We start from the raw sequence: 20,216 nt of genomic DNA, 5'->3' as shown, positions 1-20,216 counted from the left end.
CATTCTTTTTCTCACTTTGGCCCCACAGGACTTTCCTCGAGAGCTGAACTCACCCAGAATTTTCACCTTGGAGACTTTGCACACACTTTACATTTTTTTCTACCTGGGACACTTCCCCCCATCCCACATCCTGAAAATCCTGTGTACAAGTGTCATATGTCTAATCTCAGTTTATGTGGTACTTCCTTAGCGAGGCTTTGCCCAACCATCCAATCCAAAGTAGGATTTCTCTTATTACACTGTACCCGTTATTCTCCATCACAGCATCCTGTTCATTTCTATCATGGTATCATGGTATCACAATCTATTAATTATATGTTTCTTTGTTTACTGTGCATCTTTCTCCCAAGAGACTGCAATGAAGGATAAATCATTCCTGTTTTATTCCTTATTGTATATGAAGTGAAGTAATGAATGAATAAATGAGTAAAAAGAAACAACTGTAAATTTTGGAAACACAAATTTATAAGTATTTTTATTTCCAACTTTTATATTAATATAGATCTTTTGGATCTGTAAGTTTTCAGAGTGTATTGTAATATTCTGTCACTAGGGGGCAGTTATAACTGATCAAATTTACCTAGTTTATTATCTCAGGCTTCATTTTTTACCTTCTATATTACTTATATCTTTCATATGTCTGTTTTGAGGGAGATTATTCAAATTGGGAGGTCCTGATAATGTTAATATAAATCTGTATTTATTCCTCTCATGTTTATTGGTTCCATATTGGTATAATGTATTTATTTCTGGCTATGCTAGATAAAATGTTATTTTAGAAAATTAGATTTTGTATTTATATGTAGTTTCACATTTTAATATACGTATAATATTCCCACATAGCTATCCAATGGATTTTTGTTTGGGAAAGGTGTTGGGGGCGGGGGGGGGGGCATCTGTCTTGTCAGCATCAGAGTAGAGCCAGAAAATCATCTTAATACTATATGTGTGCACGTACACAAAACAGTCTTTTCCTGTTGGCAAACACTCAAATTACGTGAAAGGAAAGAAGCAATCGTCTGCAAAAATCTAAATTTCTCTGGGAATTAGTTTATGGCAAGAATTTCTGAGTATTTGAGCAAAAGCTTAATATCACTAGTCTTGGTTTTTTTTAAAAAAACTCAGTCTGGAGAAGTTTTATTCATTACCTACCTTGAAGTTAACCAGTAACCATACCTTATTTATTCTTAATGTAATTTTTAAATTTTACAAACTTGAAATTGTGTACATTAACATTATTAAAGTTCTTACTCTAGCAAAATCAGAACTCCTATGAAAACCCAAATCTTTTGTCAAGCATCTGATAATTTCAAGTTGGCTGTGTGAATTGTAAATTTTACATTTGTAACTGCAGCTAAAGTGGTACCACTTTAGTTGGTAAACAAATACCTGCCATCCTTTGTTAGTATATGAATTGTGCTGTTACAGACATCTGAATGTCTGTAATTTTGTTGACTCTAGTGCTGATATTTTAAACTGTGATTATAATTTAATAATATTTTTAAAGCCTATAACAGTTTCAGCCAAGCATTGATTAAATCCTAATGCTGAAAAATGCATCTGAAAATGAATTATTTTGGAAGTTAGCAGTTAGATGCTATGAAGGAAGCCAAAAACCTGTCTGATATATATTATTGTTAATGTAGGAGAAAGAACTCTGAATCGTTAGCCACAATGCCAACAAAATAAAAGCAGAATTAAAGCATATGTACCTCTAAGTTCATGAAAATTGTTGTATAACCAAGTAAGGATGATTCATAAAATGCAGGCACCAGGGGCTAAATCAGTATGGCTGTAATGTGTCCCTAAGTCCAATTATTATCTGTGCTAAGGCATGTGGCATTTTTAATTATTTGAAAGGTGGATATTATAATGTAAAAGTTTTACTTCAAATGTTTGTTCTACTCAAGTATATTTTAAAACAAAAGTATGATATGAGGATTATAGATGTATGAACTGTAAGAACCCATCTTCCTACTTCATATTTTGTCATTGAGAAAATAACTGTTAAATTATGAGACAAACAATTTTGAAAACCTTTGAGAATATATTCCTCATAAAATGCAATCACTTAAACTTACATATATTTGTGTGTGTATCTGTATATATAAATACATAAATATCTATACATACATATGTATATACACACATATACATATTTCCCCATTAATTTACTGTTACATAACCAGCCACTTACAAAGGCACTAAAAGCTGACCAATAGTGATTGCTCTGGAGCTGTATATAAGCATAAGTTACATAACTTCAGTCTCTCCACAGGTGTTATTAGTTAGTATACTCATATTCTGATCAACTGTCAGTTTTAGATTGGAAGGCTCTGCAGTGGTTGTTACTTTTGTATCCTTTTCCCTTTAATAGATTGCCTCCCAATGTGTACAACTACCTGACATTTGGAATTTGTTTTCCCATGAAAATAGTGTTATATATGGTGGCAAAATTTTCAGGCCAACCCGCAGTACCTATTTCTTCATAATTAACTTAATTACCACTTGCAGCCTGGTTTGTAAGAGGAAATGTATTGCAACTTCTAACTTCCAATGCCACATCAAGGACACGTTAACTCCCTGGACCACCTACCTACTACACACACACACACACACACACACACACACACACACACACACACACACACGCCTGCCATCCTTTGTTAGTATATGAATTGCTACTACACACACTGCACAGCCCACACACTACAGGGACTCCTTTCTCCACTTTGCACCCCATTCTGGTAGTGGGATTATATGCACAACTAGTTTCATATCACTGTTGTTGGAAAATATACTTGGTATGATTTCAGTCTTAAAATTTTAAGACTTGTTAATGTAACCTAGCAGATGATCTATCCTGGACAGTGTTCAGTGTGTACTTGAGAAGAGTATGTATTTTGCTGCCGTTGGGTGAATATTCTGTATATGTCCATTAAGTCCACTTAGCTTAAAGCATAAAGTTCAACATTTTCCAGTTGATTTTCTGCCTGGATGATCTACCCGTTGTTGAAATTGGGATATTGAAGTCCTCTAATATTATTGTGTTGTTGTCTGTTTTTCCCTTTAGATCTGTTACTGTTTGCTTACTGTTTTTAGGTGCTCCCATGTTGGGTGCATATATACTTAATGCATTTTTAGTTATGCATTGTTACAGCTTTTGAATTAAAGTCTATTTTATCTGATAAAAGTAAATCTAACTCTGCTCTTTTGGTTTCCACTTTCATGGAATATTTGTTTTCATCCCTTCACTTTGAGTCTATGTGTGTCCTTGAAGCTGAAGCGAATCCTTGTAGGCAGCATGTAGTTGGATCTTGTATTTTTATTCATTCAGCCACACTGTGCGGGTTTTTATTTGTTGTTGTTGTTTTCAAAGATTTTATTGGGGAAGAGTAACAGGACTTTATTGGGGAGTCCAATAATTGTGGAGGGCACAGCTCAGCTCCACGTCCAGTTGCCATTGTTAGTTGCAGGGGGCGCAGCCCACCATCCCTTGCAGGAGTCGAGGAGTAGAACCAGCAATCTTGTGGTTGAGAGCCCGCGCTCCAACCACCTTAGCCATCTGGCCTCCTGGGAGCTGAGCGGCAGCTCATTGACTTCATTCTAGTTGCAGAGGGCGCGGCTCACTGGCCCATGTTGGAATCGAACCAGCAGCCCCGTTGCCCAGAGCTTGCGCTCCAACCAACTGAGCTACCCATCCGCCCCACACTGTGCTTTTTGATTGGATAGTTTAGTACATTTACATTTAGTGTATTTATGATAGACAAGGACTTATTAATGTTACCCTGGTCATTGTTTTCTATTTTGTAGTTCCCATTTTCCTTTATTACTCTCCTGCTGTCTTCTTTTGTGAACTGCTGATTTTACGTAATGGTATGCTTTGATTCCCTTTGTCTTTTGTGTATCTACTGAAGGTTTTTGCTTTGTGGTTACCATTAGGCTTACATCAAACATGTTATTACTGTTTATTTTATGTTGATAACTTAACTTTGACCGTATGCCAAAAAGCTATTACTCCCCCCTTTTTTTTTTTTGAGAATTTTTATGAGTATTTGAGCCAAATGAACAGCATATGCCAGGGAGCAAGGTCTCAAATGCGCTCCCCCTTGTTAGTTTTTGATGTCATAGTTTACCTCATTTTATACTGTGTTCATTAACAAATTATTGTAGCTATACCTATTTTTTAATAGTTTTGTTCTTTAACCACACCACCATATTACAGTATTAGTATTCTGAATATGATTATATACTTGCCTTTACCAGTGTGTTGTATATTTTCATATATTTTTATGTTACTAGTTAGTATCCTTTCATTTCAGCTTCAAGACTTCCTTTCAGTATTTCTTATAAGGCAGGTCTAGTGGTGAAGAACTCCCTCAGCTTTTGTATGGGAAAGTTTTTATCTCTTTCATTTCTAAAGGACAACTTTGCTGGAAAGAGTATTCTTGGTTGGCAGTTTTTTTGTTGTTATCATGTTGTATATGTAATCCCATTACCTCCTGGCATGTAAGGTTTCTGCTGAGAAATCCACTGGCAGTTTTATGAGGGTTCCCTTGTAAATTACAAGCTTCTTTTCTCTTGTGGCTTTTAAGATTTTCTCTTTTTCTTTGATTTTTGACAGTTTTATTATAATGTGTCTGGGAGAAGATCTCTTTAGAACAAGTTTGTTTGGGGAATTTGTGAGCTTCATGAACTTGGATGTCCAAATCTCTTCTAGATTTGGGAAGTTAAGTTCTCAGCCATTATTTCTTTAAGTAAGCTTTTTTCCCTTTGTTCTCCTCCTCTGGGACTCCAATAATTCACACATTGTTTCTTTTGATGATGTCTCATAGACCACATAGGCTTTCTTCACTCTTTCATTCTTCTTCTCCTTTTTTTTTTTTTTTTTTTGGTTCTTCTCTGACTGAATAACTTCAAAAGCCCTTCTAATTCACAGATTCTTTCTTCTGCTAGATCCATTCTGATGTTGATGGTCTCTTTTGCCTTTTTCATGTCATTTATTGTATTCTTCAGCTCCAGAATTTCTGTTTGGTTCTCTTTTACGATTTCTAGCTCTTTGTTAAACATCATTTTGTTCGTGCATTATTTTCTTGATTTCATTGAATTGTGGGGTTTTTTTTGTGTGTTTTTTTGTTTTTGTTTGTTTTTTTTGTTCATTGAGAGGCCTTAAAACAGCTATTTTGAATTCTTTATTTGGTAAATAACAGGTCTCCATGTCTTTCGGGTTGGTTACTGGAAAACTTGTGTTTCCTTGGTGGTATCATGTTTCCTTGATTTTTCATGTTCCTTGAAGTCTGATGTTGCTGTCTCTGCATTTGAAGTAGCAGTCAACTACTCCAGTCTTTACTGACTGACTTTGACAGAGAAGTACCTTTCGTCAGCCCTGCTAGGGGTTGTGAGGCTTTTGCAAGCTTTCCGTGGAATAACCTGCTCCACACTTGCTCCCTCTTGTGGCAGAATTCTTAAGCTTCTATGTCTTCTCTCAGTTCTGCAGCACCAGGTTGCGTGCTTACAACCTCCCTTTTACTTTCCCAAGGACAGTCTCTCCCTGGCCTGCAGATTTGCACTGGTTTTCTGTGCATCTCACTAGCTGCCTGCCTAAGCTCACTATTGCTATAGCTGGGAAAATGTACAGGGAGTCAGTCACTGGATGGGGGGATGTGTGGGTGAATGTTTGGAGTGCTGGGGGTGCCCACAGGCCAAGTGGGTAGATCTGTGGGGGAGGCATTCCCAGCCTTCATGGGTGGGCCTCCCAGAGTGTCTGTGACATGCTTAGTAGTAAGAGCCACATCCCTTTGATACATTCCGAGCCTGGACTACTGATCTTCCAACTGCAGATCTCACTGGCCCCAGTTGTTCAGCCTACAGCTCACTATGGATGAAGCAAGAGAGAAAGCGGCCTCTTTGCCAATGTGTTCTTAAAACGGCTCTCCTCATTCTTGGACTGTACCAGTTTCAGTCTTCCACCTGGATCCCACAGCTCCCACAAAGGCACTTTTATCTGTGGATGGATGCCAAATTTTCGAGAGTGCAATATGATTGAGGGACATCTTTTTTGGCCATCTTGCTGCTGTCACTCCCTCACCACAATTTTAAAACATTTTCATCACTCCAAATGGAAATCCTGTACCTTTTAGCTATCACTCCTAAATGCCCCATTTTCCTACCCCTAAACAACCACTTATTTACTTTTCATATCTATCGATTTGCCTATTCTGGATACTGCATATAAATGGAACCATATGTGGTCTTTTGTAACTGGCCGCTTCCATTTAGTGTAATATTTTTAAGGTTCGTCTGTGTTGAAGCATGTGTCATTACTTCATTTGTGTTTATGGCTAAATAATACTAATATTCCATTTTATGACTATACCACATTTTGTTTACCCATTCATTACCTGATAGATATTTGGATTATTGGTACTTTCTGGCTGTGACCAAAGTACTAAAGCAATTAATGAAGAAATGATACTCTTTTCAACAAAGGGTATAATGTTGGAAAAATTAGACATCCATATGGAGGAAAAAAAGGATCTCAACCTAAACTTCACACTTGAACAAAATTCAACTCAAAAATGACTTAGATCTAAACATAAAATTTAAAACTGAAACTTTTAAAAGAAAACTTAGGAGAAAATCTTTGGGACCTGAGGATAGATAAGTTGTTAGACATTATGCTAAAAGCACAGTCTATAAAAGACAAAATGTATAAATTGGACTTCATCAAAATTAAACATTTTTGCTCTGTCAATGATACTATCAAGAGAATGAAAAGATAAGCTATAGAGTGGGAGAAAATGCTTGCAAATCACATCTCCAATAAAGGACTTGTATTCCTAATATGTAAGGAGTGCTCAAAACTCAATAGTAAGACAACAAACTGCCAGTTAAAAAATGAGTATAATACATGAACAGATAACTTCACCAAAGAGAATATACAGATGACAAATAAGCACATAAAAACGTAGTCAAGGGCACTGGACCTGAACTTGTACAAATGCGCAACTCTGTGATTTTATTTAGAACTTTTTCCTAGTGGTACAAAAGATGAATGATAATGCCATTCTCCCAAATGGCTTTGGAGGAAAATGATGGAAAGCCGGGAAAAAAAAAAAAAAGGAAAAATAGAAAAAGAAAAGAAAAACAACCGAAAACTCAGGATATTCAACTTCTTCAATTTTTGGAGAAATGCAAATAAAAACCACAATGTGATACCACTGTATACCCACTAGAAATAACTGTGGTACATTCATATAATGGAATACTTCTCAGTAGTAAAAAGAAATGAATTGTGGATACGCATGACAACTTAGATGAATCTCAGAGGCATTTTGCTGAGTGAAGAAGCCAGTCTCAAAAGGTTACATACTGTATGATTGTATTTATATGGTATTCTACAAGAGACTTAACTATAAGATGATGGACAACAGATCGGTGGTTGCCAGAGGTTAAGAGTGGGGGAGCAGCCCAAGGGAATTTTAGGGGGTATGAAACTGTATCCCGACTGTGTTGTTGCTTACAAAATCTTATGCATGTGTTAAAATTTGTAGAACTGTATACCAAAAAGACAAAAGTGAGGAGCTTATTAATTAGGGACTACCTCTAACTACATGACCAGGAAACTAATAAATTGGAGGAAATAGGCATCATGAAAAAGTAATTTTTTTATGAGATGAAAAAAGAAAAAAAGGAATACCTTTTTTTTCTTTTTTTTCTGAAATAGCCTCTTGTTCTTGTTGCAGTTTTAGACTCTTTAAAATCTTGTTTTTCCTGAATCCTTTTTTCAGAGACATTTCTTCACTATTTTCTAAAATTCTTTCTGGTTTTCTTTATAGAATATATATGTTAAATCTCAAAAAAAAAAAAAATACCCTAATAAAATTCATCAGATTATCTTATCTTGGGGTTTTGTAGGATTGTCTATTTCTTCTAAGTGCCATCTGTGGGGTCATGTAATCTTTGCTTGTACTTCGACCACAATATGACCATTATGTTTTTCTGGTTCAGTGCTAGCCCTCTTACACAAACTGAGTTGATTTCATTCTGAGTCTTAAAGTTTCTGTTATATTTGAGTTTCTTCCTAGTACAAAGAATAAGAAAATCATACCTGTTGACAAGTTGTGGTGAAAAAAGTTTGAAAGGGACCATAAAATAAGGAGAGATCATGGATGTAATGCATTTATTTAAAGAATAAATATGGAACTAGAAAGTATAATAGGACCTTAGCATGTAGGAACCAAAAGTTTAATCTTCTGCAGATACTCAACATTTGTCAAATTCTTATTAGAATACTCTCTTCAGCTCTGAGCTTGGCAATTTAAGCAAGATGTGGAAACAATTGGCAAGGTTCCTGAGAGGGCATTAAAAATTATATTAGAGGATGAAAATAAAACCTTTAAGAGAAGGTTAAAAGAATTGAAGTTTCCTGGGGAAGAGAGAGTTTAAAACTCATGAAGAGCTGGAACATGGCTTGTAACTCTTCATTTTGTCTGACCAGGTGGTACAGAAATGATTGTCCTAAATTTTTCCAGGGGTATTAATTTTCTTTCCATTCCAAGATGATTGAGACCAGATTGTGTGCACTCTCTTGTTCCTGAGCTTTTCTGACATTGTACTTTTCGGGTTCTCTTTCTACTATTTGGGGCATCCTTATTTTGACTCCCTTTCTGGGGAGGGGGGTCTCTCCTTGGCTCACTCTGCTCTGCTCCTTCCTTCCCTTTTTCCCCCTCTGCCTTGGTGAAATCTCATGGCCTTTGCTTCTGTCTTGTTTATCCCAAATTCATTCTTCACACACAGCCACCAGTGAGAGCTCTCCAAAATAAAATATGCCATGTCACTTTCTTGCTCAAAATTCTTTAGCAACTTCCCGTAACCTATAGAGGAGGTTCATAACCACCATCTCTCCAGGGGCTGGATCTGGGAGAGGAGAGGTGGAATGACAGGTGCCCATAACCTCTTGACCAGTGTCATATCTGTGGCATTCCACCATGAAAGATGGTTACCTGAGCAAGAGTTACCCACCCAGTGTTGTCCGGAAACAAGGTGGAGAATAACAGGGCTCGTAGAACAAGTTAAAGTTCCTTAGAGCACATGGGAGGGAGGCTCTCCATGCTCTGTCTACTGCCTCTGCAGCCCCCACACATCTCATCCCTGGACTGTGAGTTTTGTTTTCCTTGCGTCATTTGTTACACATGGCTTGTAGTCCTCAGGATTTGTTTTTTTTTAAAATAACACCTGAAGGGACTGTACATTTTTAAAATTAAAGTCACTGAGACTGTTGTGTAAGGATTGTTTCACTTATGTTTTGAAGACAAAAGAAGGCTAAATTTCCTGATTTTTGTCCCGCAGTATCTCTGGAGGGGTTTGCTATTTTAATTTTGAGTTTGTCTGCATTGGGTATTGATAAGATAAAAGTAGACATCAAGATAAGTATATATTTATTGAATATTAATGAATAAATCCATTAACAATGGTAATTCTCTATGGTGTCATAAAATATTAGAGCCAGCAGGCCCTTAGGTATCATCTACCTCCATCTCCCATTATACAGATGAGAAGAAAACTGAAGCCCTTGAGAGGCTTACTGAGGACTCTGCAGATGGTGTGGTAGGTCCGTCTAGAGCCCGAACACCTGACCTCAAGGTCGCACTACACCAATTCTTTTACTGCAGGGGTTTTCGAACTTGATTAATCGCCCCCCACCTTTTCAAGTAATATATATCCATTTATCTTTTTGCGTGAGATATTTAGAATTTGCACAAAATTAGAAAAGTAAGCTATTTATTCAAAAAAACCAATTGGTGTGTATATTTGTGTATTGTATATGTATATGCATGTATATGTTTATATATCTAACATTTAAGTAAGATGACTTAGATTATAGAATGGCAGGGACTAGTTGTCGTCAGCATTAAGAAACTTAGCTGAAGTGATGATTCATCTCTAACTAGTGATATGACCTTAGCCTATTCATTTAACTTCTTGGGTTTAATTCCTGTTAGTTTATAAAAAGAAAGTTGAATTACTGTAAGATTTCTTATAATTTTCAAATAATAATAATTACCAACACTTATATAGTACTTACTATCTACTAATCATGGTTGTAAGTATGTATGTTAAGTACACGCTCATGTGTATTCTCACAACTACCATGTAAGGTGCAGATAAAACTATTGAGGAAACAGGCATGGAGGGTATGCCGTTAGTAAAAAGTGGAGCTGGGATTGAAGCTAGGTAGTCTGGCCTCAGAGCCCACACTCATAACTCCTGTACTTTACTACTATATGGTCTCTCTCTATTTAATCCTGTTACTTCTTTGAATTAAATTTAATAAAAATGAACATGTAAGGAAGCCTCTCTTTTCTTTCTTGATCTTTTTTTTAGGTGATACAATATAAATAACAAATGCTTAAATTATGAGGGAACAATTCTTGTTAAAATGATCCGTTCATTCAAAGGAAAATTAAGAAGGTTATTATTCATTTATGGTAGTTCTGTTACATATTTTATGTTGTTTATTGGCCAAAAGAGAATCTAAAACTGAAGTAACTCCTAGGAGTCTATAATCTTGAAAGTCATTTAATGTTTTTTAAAAAATTAGTATTAAAAAACAAACCAGAAAAACTATTTATGAGGTAGAATTTAACACAGAACACAATTCTTCACAATTCTGTTTTGTCAGACCCTTGTCTGGACACCATATTTTAAGAAAGCCCACCTGGACTGAGGGAAGGGATTTAGAAGTGCTATATAAGGAAACCTTGAAAGACCTGGGTGTACCCACCCTGGAGAAGGAAGAACAATCTCAAATGTATGAAAAGCTATTGTTTAGAAGAAGGATTCACTAAATAGTCAATGAAATTCTCAGCAACAGAGTAGAAAAGTGGTTGCATGGGGGTGGGGTAGAGGTGGGGAAATAATGAGAGGGTGGTAATAGGGTACAGATTTTCAGCTATAAGATGAACAAGGCCTGAGAATCTAAAGTATAACATGGTGACTATATTGATAACACTGTATTGCATAATTGATATTTGCTAAGAGAGTAGAACTGAAATGTTCTAACCAAAACCAAAAACAAAACAAATTTATGAGGTGATGGATGTGTTAACTAGATGAGAGAAATCCTTTTACAATGTATATATATATATATATCAAATCATCACAACATGCATTTGAAATATCTTACAATTTTATTTGCCAGTTATACCTTGGTAAAGCTGTGGCAAAAGATTGGATTCCATGGTATGGTATTGGACCAATAGGTAGAGGTAGTGACAGAATGACAGACTTTAGCTCAGTAGAATGCAGAATTGGCTGGTTTTTGCAGTATGGATTTCTTTGTCAGGAGATTTTCCAGCAGAGGTTGGGTAACCACTGGGAAAAGGATGTTGCAGAGCAGTCAGTCATGGTGTGGTTGGACTGGGTGATTTTTCAGTTCCCTGTTCACAGGGCCGAGCATATAATAGGCACTCAGTAAGTAAATTAATAACTTACAAAAACGGGACAGGAGAAATATTCTTGTCTCATTATTTAAAACAAATGTGACTCCTTTTTTTGTTTTGTTTTTTTAAAACAAATGTGAATCTTAAAGTGACTTACTTGACTCTGTCCTGCTTACAAGGAGAAACTGAGAGGGAAGAATACTTAATTTTATTTAGACATAGGTTTAGTTGCTTTCTAATTCCTCTTATATACCACAGGGCCTCATTAATTCTGTTGAGCTCTCCAGAACCTTTTTGAAATAATATGTGAAAATGACTTCAAATTGTGTATGGGAGAGTTACTATTATTTGGAAATCCTCATTATTATTTGGAAATAGTCTTGTGTATGCTAATGCTGATTCTAAATTTAGAAATAATTAACAAATTCTTAACAGGTTTGAATTGTATTTAATGTAGAGGGGAGTATGTTCAATGTCTGTTGCTTTCATAGGTGCATGTGAGGGAACCTTGGCTTGTTCTACTTGTCACCTTATCTTTGAAAAGCACATATATGAGAAGTTAGACGCAATCACTGATGAGGAGAATGACATGCTTGATCTGGCTTATGGGCTAACAGACAGGTAAGATTTTCAGACCACTTCAGTTATACTACTAATCTGGGAAGATAAAGGTTTTACTAGTTCATGTCTAAGACCAGACCTATGCGTTGTAGTAATGTTTTCCCGGCGTAGATAGTACCAGAAACTTTGATGATCAAATATGTGACATTTCTCTTTTTCACTATTCTGCAGTTTAGCCCTTATGAATATTTCTTTTTTACAAAAGTGAAAAAAAAAATTAATTGGAGGTATTGGAAGTATAAGTTTTAGATCTTAACAAATCTTTAGTCTATTTTTGTTCCAGGAATTAATATTTATCACAATGTAATGAGTTGGAATTAAATTTAATGCTTTTTATGCTATTGAAGGACCGATTTGATAATTGAACGAAATTATAATGGGAAGTTCTACCTACTTGAGAGAACCATACATATATATATTTTTAAATTGGGGACTATTCGGGAACAGTGTGTTTTTCTAGGACCCATCAGCTCCATGTCACGTCGTTGTTTTCAATCTAGTTGTGGAGGGCACAGCTCACTGGCCCATGTGGGAATCGAACCAGCAACCTTGGTATTATGAGCACTGTGCTCTAACCACTGAGCAAACCAGCGGCCCACTGGCAGCTCAGCTCCAAGCTCAAGTCGTGAGAATAGAATTTTTAAAGAAACTTAATATATAATAGTAATTATGTTAAAATGAATAGTTCTCTTTCTAAGTGTATGTTAAAGCAAATCAGTCAGAGGTTATTATTATTAATTAATAGGTAGAATTACTCTTAAAAGAGATAAGATCTAAAGTAGCAAGTGAGTGATATCAAGTGATGCCTTATTTTTTTAAATTATCTAGTTTTGGCTGGAGTTAGGGAGAGTAGCTAGTTGATTTGATTTACTGTTTCAAGGAGCAAGATAATGAGGGTTTACGTAAGGTTGGCTTTGGTGTTTAACTATAATTTGGTGACCCTAATGAAAAAAGAAATTTTTAAAAAATTTAAAGTAATAGTAATAATAATAGCTTTATTTCATGTGTATTACATAACTACAATTTTGTTAGACCCTTAACATAAACTATCTTATTTAAAAACAAACTATCTTATTTCATCCTCACAAAAATGTTCAGGTCATTAGTATTTATTTAGAGGTGGAGAATAATTTTATTCCTTTTGTAGTTCATTTCCCTCTTGGTGGAGGTGAGAGTAATACCCCGGGAAAAGAAACTGGGAAAATAGTATTTCCTTAGACTCTCAAGCAAACCAGTATATGGCTGCTATCTGCCTGTCTCCCCTCACATCTTCATATGCCACATATCAATACCCTTGTTTCATAAAGAATAATTAATATACAGAATATATTCAGTGATTGTGTTAATTTGGTTGTGAGAATTTATCTCTCTCCTAATGAGAGGGGTAAATCATAGCTAACTGCTTGCTCTTTTATTTAGATAAAATTTATAGGTGCATGGAACAGATAATCTAAGTGAAAAGGAAAAGAAAATTAGAGAACTACAGTTAGAAGAGAGATGCTTTTTTTCACTGAGGATGGAGGAACAAAGTAAATGGTTTTTCAGGGTCTGAACAGGCTCATTTGCCTTCGTCCAGCATTCACAGAGTGTCCTGCACAAGGCACTTGGCTCACAGATGAATCAGACTTGCCTGTGCCCTCTGGAGTTCAGTCTGGGAAGACTTTGAAAGCCTGGAAATTAGCCCTGTGAGCTGAGAAAAGGCTCAGACCGGTGTGGGCCTGTGGAAGAGCAGTGACTGAGTTGGTGTCGGGAGGGGCTCTGTGAGGTCTTCTTGGAGAGAGGTCTTGGGAGGGCATTTGGGGAAGAGGTGATTACTTGCTCATAAGATGAATTCGGTATTTGTTCAAGGCTTGTCTATTCAGCTGATAGATAAAAGACTTTTCTGAGTGCTTACAAAGTTAAAAAAAAAAGCAAGAGATACACTAATGTAAAAGGATACAAAAGATCTAATGTAAATGTGAACTAGCCAAGAACTTCAATAATGAAATTCAGAAGTTCTAGAACAAGATAAAGGAGAGCAAGCAGTAGCTTTTATGACATTTTATAGCTGGTATTCTTAAGTATACAGACTTTTAGTAGACATGCTTTGTGAGGAAAGAGGATAATGCTTTTTATAAGTAGCATTTATAAAACAATTTCACATATTTGGAAGGAAAATAGTTTTGTTCAAAGGTAGTAATCTCATGTAAACTATTTCTAGAGTACCATACTGTTCCAAAAAGAAAAGAGAGAGAGAAAGAAAGAAAGAGAGAAGGACATTCAGTCTTTTAATTCCTACATTTATTTTAAAGTTAAATGCTATATAAAGATCTTTAATTTTTAAGATAAAACACCGTAATTTTAATGTTTATTATAGGGTGTACTTAACCTTGATTATTGATGGATTGATGATAACATGGATTCATATAGCAGTTATTGTACTGGTTATTTGTGTCCTTTTTCCTTTTAGAGCAGGGGCCATGTCTTATTTCGTCATTGTATTTCCAGTGCCTGATTCACGATAGAGCATTACCAGCTATTTGCGGAAGTAGGGTCGATAGAGACATTCAGGAATTAGCAGTAAATCTATATTTGATGATTGTCATTGCTTGCTACAACCAGTTTCCATAGATAATCTACACAGAGGCTTCAGTTTTTGTATTTGTAAGATGAGGATAATAATAGTAGCTACTTCATAGGGTTGTTGTGTGAAGCTCTTAGAACAGTGTCTGGTGGAGAAAGCATTCATTAAAAAGTAGTTGTTAACATTAGAACTATAATCATATCAATTTATATAAACATGTAGGCACTTTATACAAAGATTATTTCTAACTGTCAGGGTGAGGCAGTATTATCACCATTTTGTAGGTGGGAAAACCAGGTTCAGTTATCAGGAATTTGAGTGCCAAGCCCTTGATTTTTTACTACCGTGTGTGGGGACAGTGTCCCAGAGAGCAGTTTCCAGGCTCTCGGCCTCACATGGAAAGGTGCTGGCTTGGGTAGTAGATGGCCATCAGCTGTGGCTAATTGACCATCAGCTGTAACCAGTAAGCCAATTAGCCACTGATATAACTGCCGTGGCTGTGCTGGTTGGTGTCAGTCGGTTGGCAGGCGGAGAAGCGGACAGAAGGTTGCAGGTCGTGTGGATACAGCCTCCAGTGAGACTATAGTAGTATGACTCCCCTACCTATGGCACTGTGGGTGTTCCTTTTTGGCCTCACCATATCCTGCATTCTTATGTGTGGAGTGGGAGCAGAGACCCCGCAGGCTGCCCCGTACGACACATGGCGCAGCAAGCAGTGTCTCCCGCACGACACCGTGTTTCCCTGAAAATAAGACCTAGCCGAACCATCAGCTCTGATGCATCTTTTGGAGCAAAAATTAATATAAGACCCGGTCTTATTTTAATATAAGACCAGGTATAATATAATATAATATAATATAATATAATATAATATAATATAATATAATATAATAAATATATATACTGGGTCTTATATTAATTTTTGCTCCAAAAGACACATTAGAGCTGATTGTCTGGCTAGGTCTTATTTTTGGGGAAACACGGTATTTCCAGCTGCATCTCTGAACTGAAAACCAAACCATCAAAGTAAAGTAAACACAATCCCCTGTGTATTTCCATGTATATATGGCAAAGGTGACTGGAGAAAAGATCTTCAAGGTTTGCACAAATGTCAGAGTTTTGGGGGACTGATGATAAGAGCAAGGAAGACTTGCTTCCTGTCTCCTTATCTAGAGGTGTAAGACACTTTCTACACTGGGTGGACCTCAAAGCCAGTGACCGCTAAGACGGTAGAGAAGTAGGAGAGTGAGACAACAGCCACATAGTGCCACCGCCTTATCTTCTAGAGCCATAGAGCCAGTAGGGTTCTCAGTGCTCCCCCTTCCTATGTTCCCATAACACACTTTTTGTTCTTCTGTTGCCACACTTACAGAATTCTGCCCTGTGTCACTGATAGCTGTTTCTCTTTCTAAATTAAAAGTTCCTTGAAGACTAGCATTATTCTACTTGATATGAAAACCCAGAATAACCAGCTGTCTCTGGCTGGCTCTCCATAGTGCTAATGAATTGGTCTGAATTGGCTTGCCTCATTTTCTGTCTTGCAGACAGATCGTAATACCTGCTTGAGTATTGTCAAGGCTGCCTCTAATTCAACAAATAGGAGCTATTGGTAGGAGAGGATTTCAGCAAACAGTGTTTCCCATGGTTACACTTAACTCCCTTACTCAAAAACTTCTCAGTGGTTCCTCATTGCTCGCCAGTTAAAACTTTCATTGGTGTTCAAAGCTGTCTGTGGCCTGGCCATCTTTCTAGCCCATCAGTCTCCCGTCCTTGTCTGTCCTGCGTAGTAGCCAAGCTAAAACCCCATATTGCCTCAGCCGGGCCTTGAAGCCTCAAATGCCTTTCTCCTTTATCTTTTATTAAATACTAAATCCTACCCAGCCTTCAAAGCCCATTCTGAACACCATTTCCCCTGGACAGAATTAAGTGCTTTCTCCTCAGACCTTTTGGCCTTTATCTCTCTGTGGCTTTTGTCAGAAGCTCATGTATTAATTATCTGTGAATGTGTCTCATCTTTTCTATTTGATTGAAAGTTCACTCCTTAATACTGATATTGGCAACCAATCTTTGCAGCAGTCCAGTGAGGAACCTGCTTATAAGCCATTTTGAGGATGAGATTAGGAAACTAGTGATGGGGGGCGGCATTAAGAAAGTTGCCTGTGAACACACCGTGTTTAGGCTCGGTTCTGGACCACTAGTCTGTTTGGCTGTAAGGTTCTAACCCCCTGTTGCCTCCTTATTGCATCCCTGGCACCCAGGATGTAAGAGGTGTTCAGTAAGGATTAAAGTGAATTGCTGTTCTTTGTACCCCCACTGATATTTAGTACTGTGTCTTTATAAATGTTTGATGACTGTGTCAGTGAAACCTGCATGTCACATTCCATCAAATCAAAGATGATTTGATTGTAAAACTGACATTTATTTTTATGTGCCACTAAGAAAGAAAAAAGCACTGCTAATAAAAATAGGACACAGTTTCACTTAACCTTTTTTGTGTACAGTGAAAGAACTATTTTGAATTATCTAGACATGGATTTGTACATCACTGTTAGAAAAGAAAAATATAAATAAAATTGGTAGAAATTCTGAAAAATAAAGAAAATGGAATTATATATACAAATATCAAATTTATATCCTGCTGTGTTTCTGTATTTGTAATTTTTTTGTTTTATAATCTTTTTGGACTTATTTTGACTAGTAATTAAATTGAGCACATGTAGTATTAACTTCTTATAACTCATTTGAAGAGACACCTATATGAATATTGTAACCAAGTTGGCAGCTCTCATGTGTCTGCCACCTCACAGTATAGCAGTGATTGTAAGATGCCATTGATTTTAGGACGTATCTTGGTTTCAGAGATGTTAAAAATATGGGGGGAAATATGCATCTAATAATTGATGACTTATATCTGTGTTTAGTCCAAACTTTTGGTTTCAAGAGTTTTAAAAGTGGAGCTTTTTAATAGTCTGTATGGTTTTAATTATCTGAGAATTGATTAATCATTTTCTTGCCATTGCTAAAACCTCTGTACTCTTCTCTACTGTTGTGTCTTCTGATTATTCCATCTCTTGTCAGCCCTTTCACCAAAAAGTAGTAGTTCTGGTGAAACAATTAATTGGTGATAGAAATTGAAGACTAAAATGAAGTGTTGGCCCAGTAGGCTTTTGTTTTTCATATTTATATTTTGTTACCGTCTAGTTGACAGTTGAATGTATCTTTTTCAACTTAATGGAAATTTGAAAGGTAAATAAATTCCTAACTGCTCTGGGTAAGAAAATGTCCTAAACAACTACATTATTTGTGAATAATATATACTTAATACTAAACCACACCTCCCCCTTTTTTTATACAGATCCCGGTTGGGCTGCCAAATCTGCTTGACAAAGTCTATGGACAATATGACTGTTCAAGTACCCGATGCCATGGCTGATGCCAGACAATCCATTGATATGGGCAAGAACTCCTAAGCCAGAATAAATAGGAATATTTTCACACAAAAAATTTACCTATTTTTATAATTACCATTTCTTATTGTAATTGAGAACATGGATGAATGGGTTTACTATATGACTAGCTTTACTATTTTAATTCACCCTGTATAACTACCGAATTTTGTAGGTCTGAAAGTATGCAATCTTTATTTTGGTTAAATTATGAAAAGCAAATCAAGTATTAGAAAATAGTTAATGTGATAAAATGTTACAATTTTAGCAAAATGTTTTCACATAAATCTTAAGTCTACTTGCCTATAAAGTAGGTTTAAAAAGGTATTATTATTCCTGTTAGATGTGGGTGAAGGCAGAGATCCAGAATGGTTTGTCTAGGACCATACAGTGAATTATAAAATCTGTACTAGAACCCACATCTTGTTACCACAAATCATATGTTCAGATCGAAACTCGAGAAATTATGACTATCTTATTTATAGTAGTAATAAATGTGAATGTGAATGGAAAATAATTGCTTTGTGAACTGCTTAATTTCAAAGACAGTTATTACCTTATAAGTAAATATTTCAAAATTTTAACTGAGTGTAAAATATAAGTCTGAGCACAGTCAATATAACACTGTCAAAGAAGTTTGGTCTCAGTTCTGACGAAACTGGAGAAATAAACTAAAAATTAGATGTCTTAGTCTTTTCTATCCTAAGCAGAATTGTCTGTCTTTGTAATCTTTCAAAAATAATGCTGATCTCTAAATCTCTGCCTGTAACAGAATGGAAATCTTATGGATTAGTATTTCTCACACTGCACAGCTGGGCAGAGGTGCCAGCCCCTCCATGAGGACAGAGCTGCTCAGCTCAGCAACGTGCATAGTCCCAGAAAGGAGGGATTGGCTCGAGTAGCACAATGACCAATTATGTGTGGCAAACATTTGTATCTTTATCTTTACTATGAATAAACTGGTAAATAATATGTATGCTTTTGGAAATATAATAGAACCAACTAACTTGGACTAATTGTGGGGAAGGGCAGAACAAATCACTAAAAAGAAAAACGTGAACTTGAGTTAGCTTCAGGTACATCTGCAGTTTGATCATTTGCACAAATATTTGCTGAGCACAGTATTTGACCTACAGCATTGTGTTATGTCTATTGGGGAATACAGAGATGAACACGATAAGGAATGCCCTCGGGGAGCTCAGCTTTTATTAGGAAAAGATCAAACATAAGTATGCACAAATAATTTGCTTGAACTAAACTGACCAATTTGCCAAAAGAATACTTTAAAACTAATTAATATGTAAAAAGTGATTAGGAAGAACTTAGGGCTTCTGATGGTCATTTGAAATTTAGGAACTATCAAGTGACTTCTGTGTGGCGAGGACTATACTTTAAAATACTTTAAAACAATTTGTTCTCTTAATTAGCTTCAATATTCTTGTATTCTTCTGTGTATTACCTAAACTCACCTTTCCAGAACTTTAATGAGGACATTCAGCCTAAGAACTAAAATTTAGAGTATAATTGTCTCAGATTTCAAATTAGAAAAATGCATATTGATTTAAGTTTAATTGTATTAAATAAAACCTACTAAACTTATTAAATGGAGGATATACACTATAATTGGTTTGTACGAAGATTATTTTTTTGTTTGGAAAAAAAAATCCTTTCTTGTTTAATGATGTGTGCATTATGGGTGACTGTATAGTTATCTGTTGCTACAAAACAAATTACCACAAAATTTCGTGGCTTGAAACAATAATCTCTTACTGTCTCAGACAATTTCTATGGGTCAGGAATTCACAGAGTGCAGAACAGGGATGGCTCGTCACTGCTCCACTGCTCCACTGCTTCCAGCCTAAGCTGGAAGACTTACAGGCCAGGTGCTGGAATCATCTGAAGACTGATGATTCCCTCACATGACTGGCACATTGATGCTGGTGTCAGCTGGGGGGGCTAGCAGAGGCTATTGACTGTACCAACCCACATGTGGCCTGTTGGCATGTCGGACTTCCTCACAGTATGGTGGCTGGGTTTAAGCGCCAGCACCCTGAGAAAGCTTCCATGCGAAGCAGAAGCTGAATCTTCTTAATGACCTAGTCATGGAAGTATCACTTCTGACTGTTTTTTTTTCATTTAGAA

General features: G+C 36.3%; 1 protein-coding gene across 1 annotated transcript in view; it reads left to right on the top strand.

Annotated features, from left to right (window-relative positions):
• Nucleotides 1–19,697, top strand: part of FDX1 (ferredoxin 1) — a 29,265-nt gene extending 9,568 nt beyond the window's left edge. Inside the window, exons 3-4 of the mRNA XM_019715316.2 lie at nt 11,936–12,065; nt 17,984–19,697. Coding sequence (XP_019570875.2) covers nt 11,936–12,065; nt 17,984–18,098 — 245 coding nt within the window. The 3' untranslated portion in view covers nt 18,099–19,697. The remainder of the gene's footprint in view (nt 1–11,935; nt 12,066–17,983) is intronic.
• Nucleotides 19,698–20,216: the final 519 nt, after the last annotated feature.

This window comes from Rhinolophus sinicus, linkage group LG06 (assembly GCF_036562045.2).
Source record: "Rhinolophus sinicus isolate RSC01 linkage group LG06, ASM3656204v1, whole genome shotgun sequence".
NCBI lineage: Eukaryota > Metazoa > Chordata > Mammalia > Chiroptera > Rhinolophidae > Rhinolophus > Rhinolophus sinicus.
This window is presented reverse-complemented; position numbering and strand designations above follow the sequence as displayed.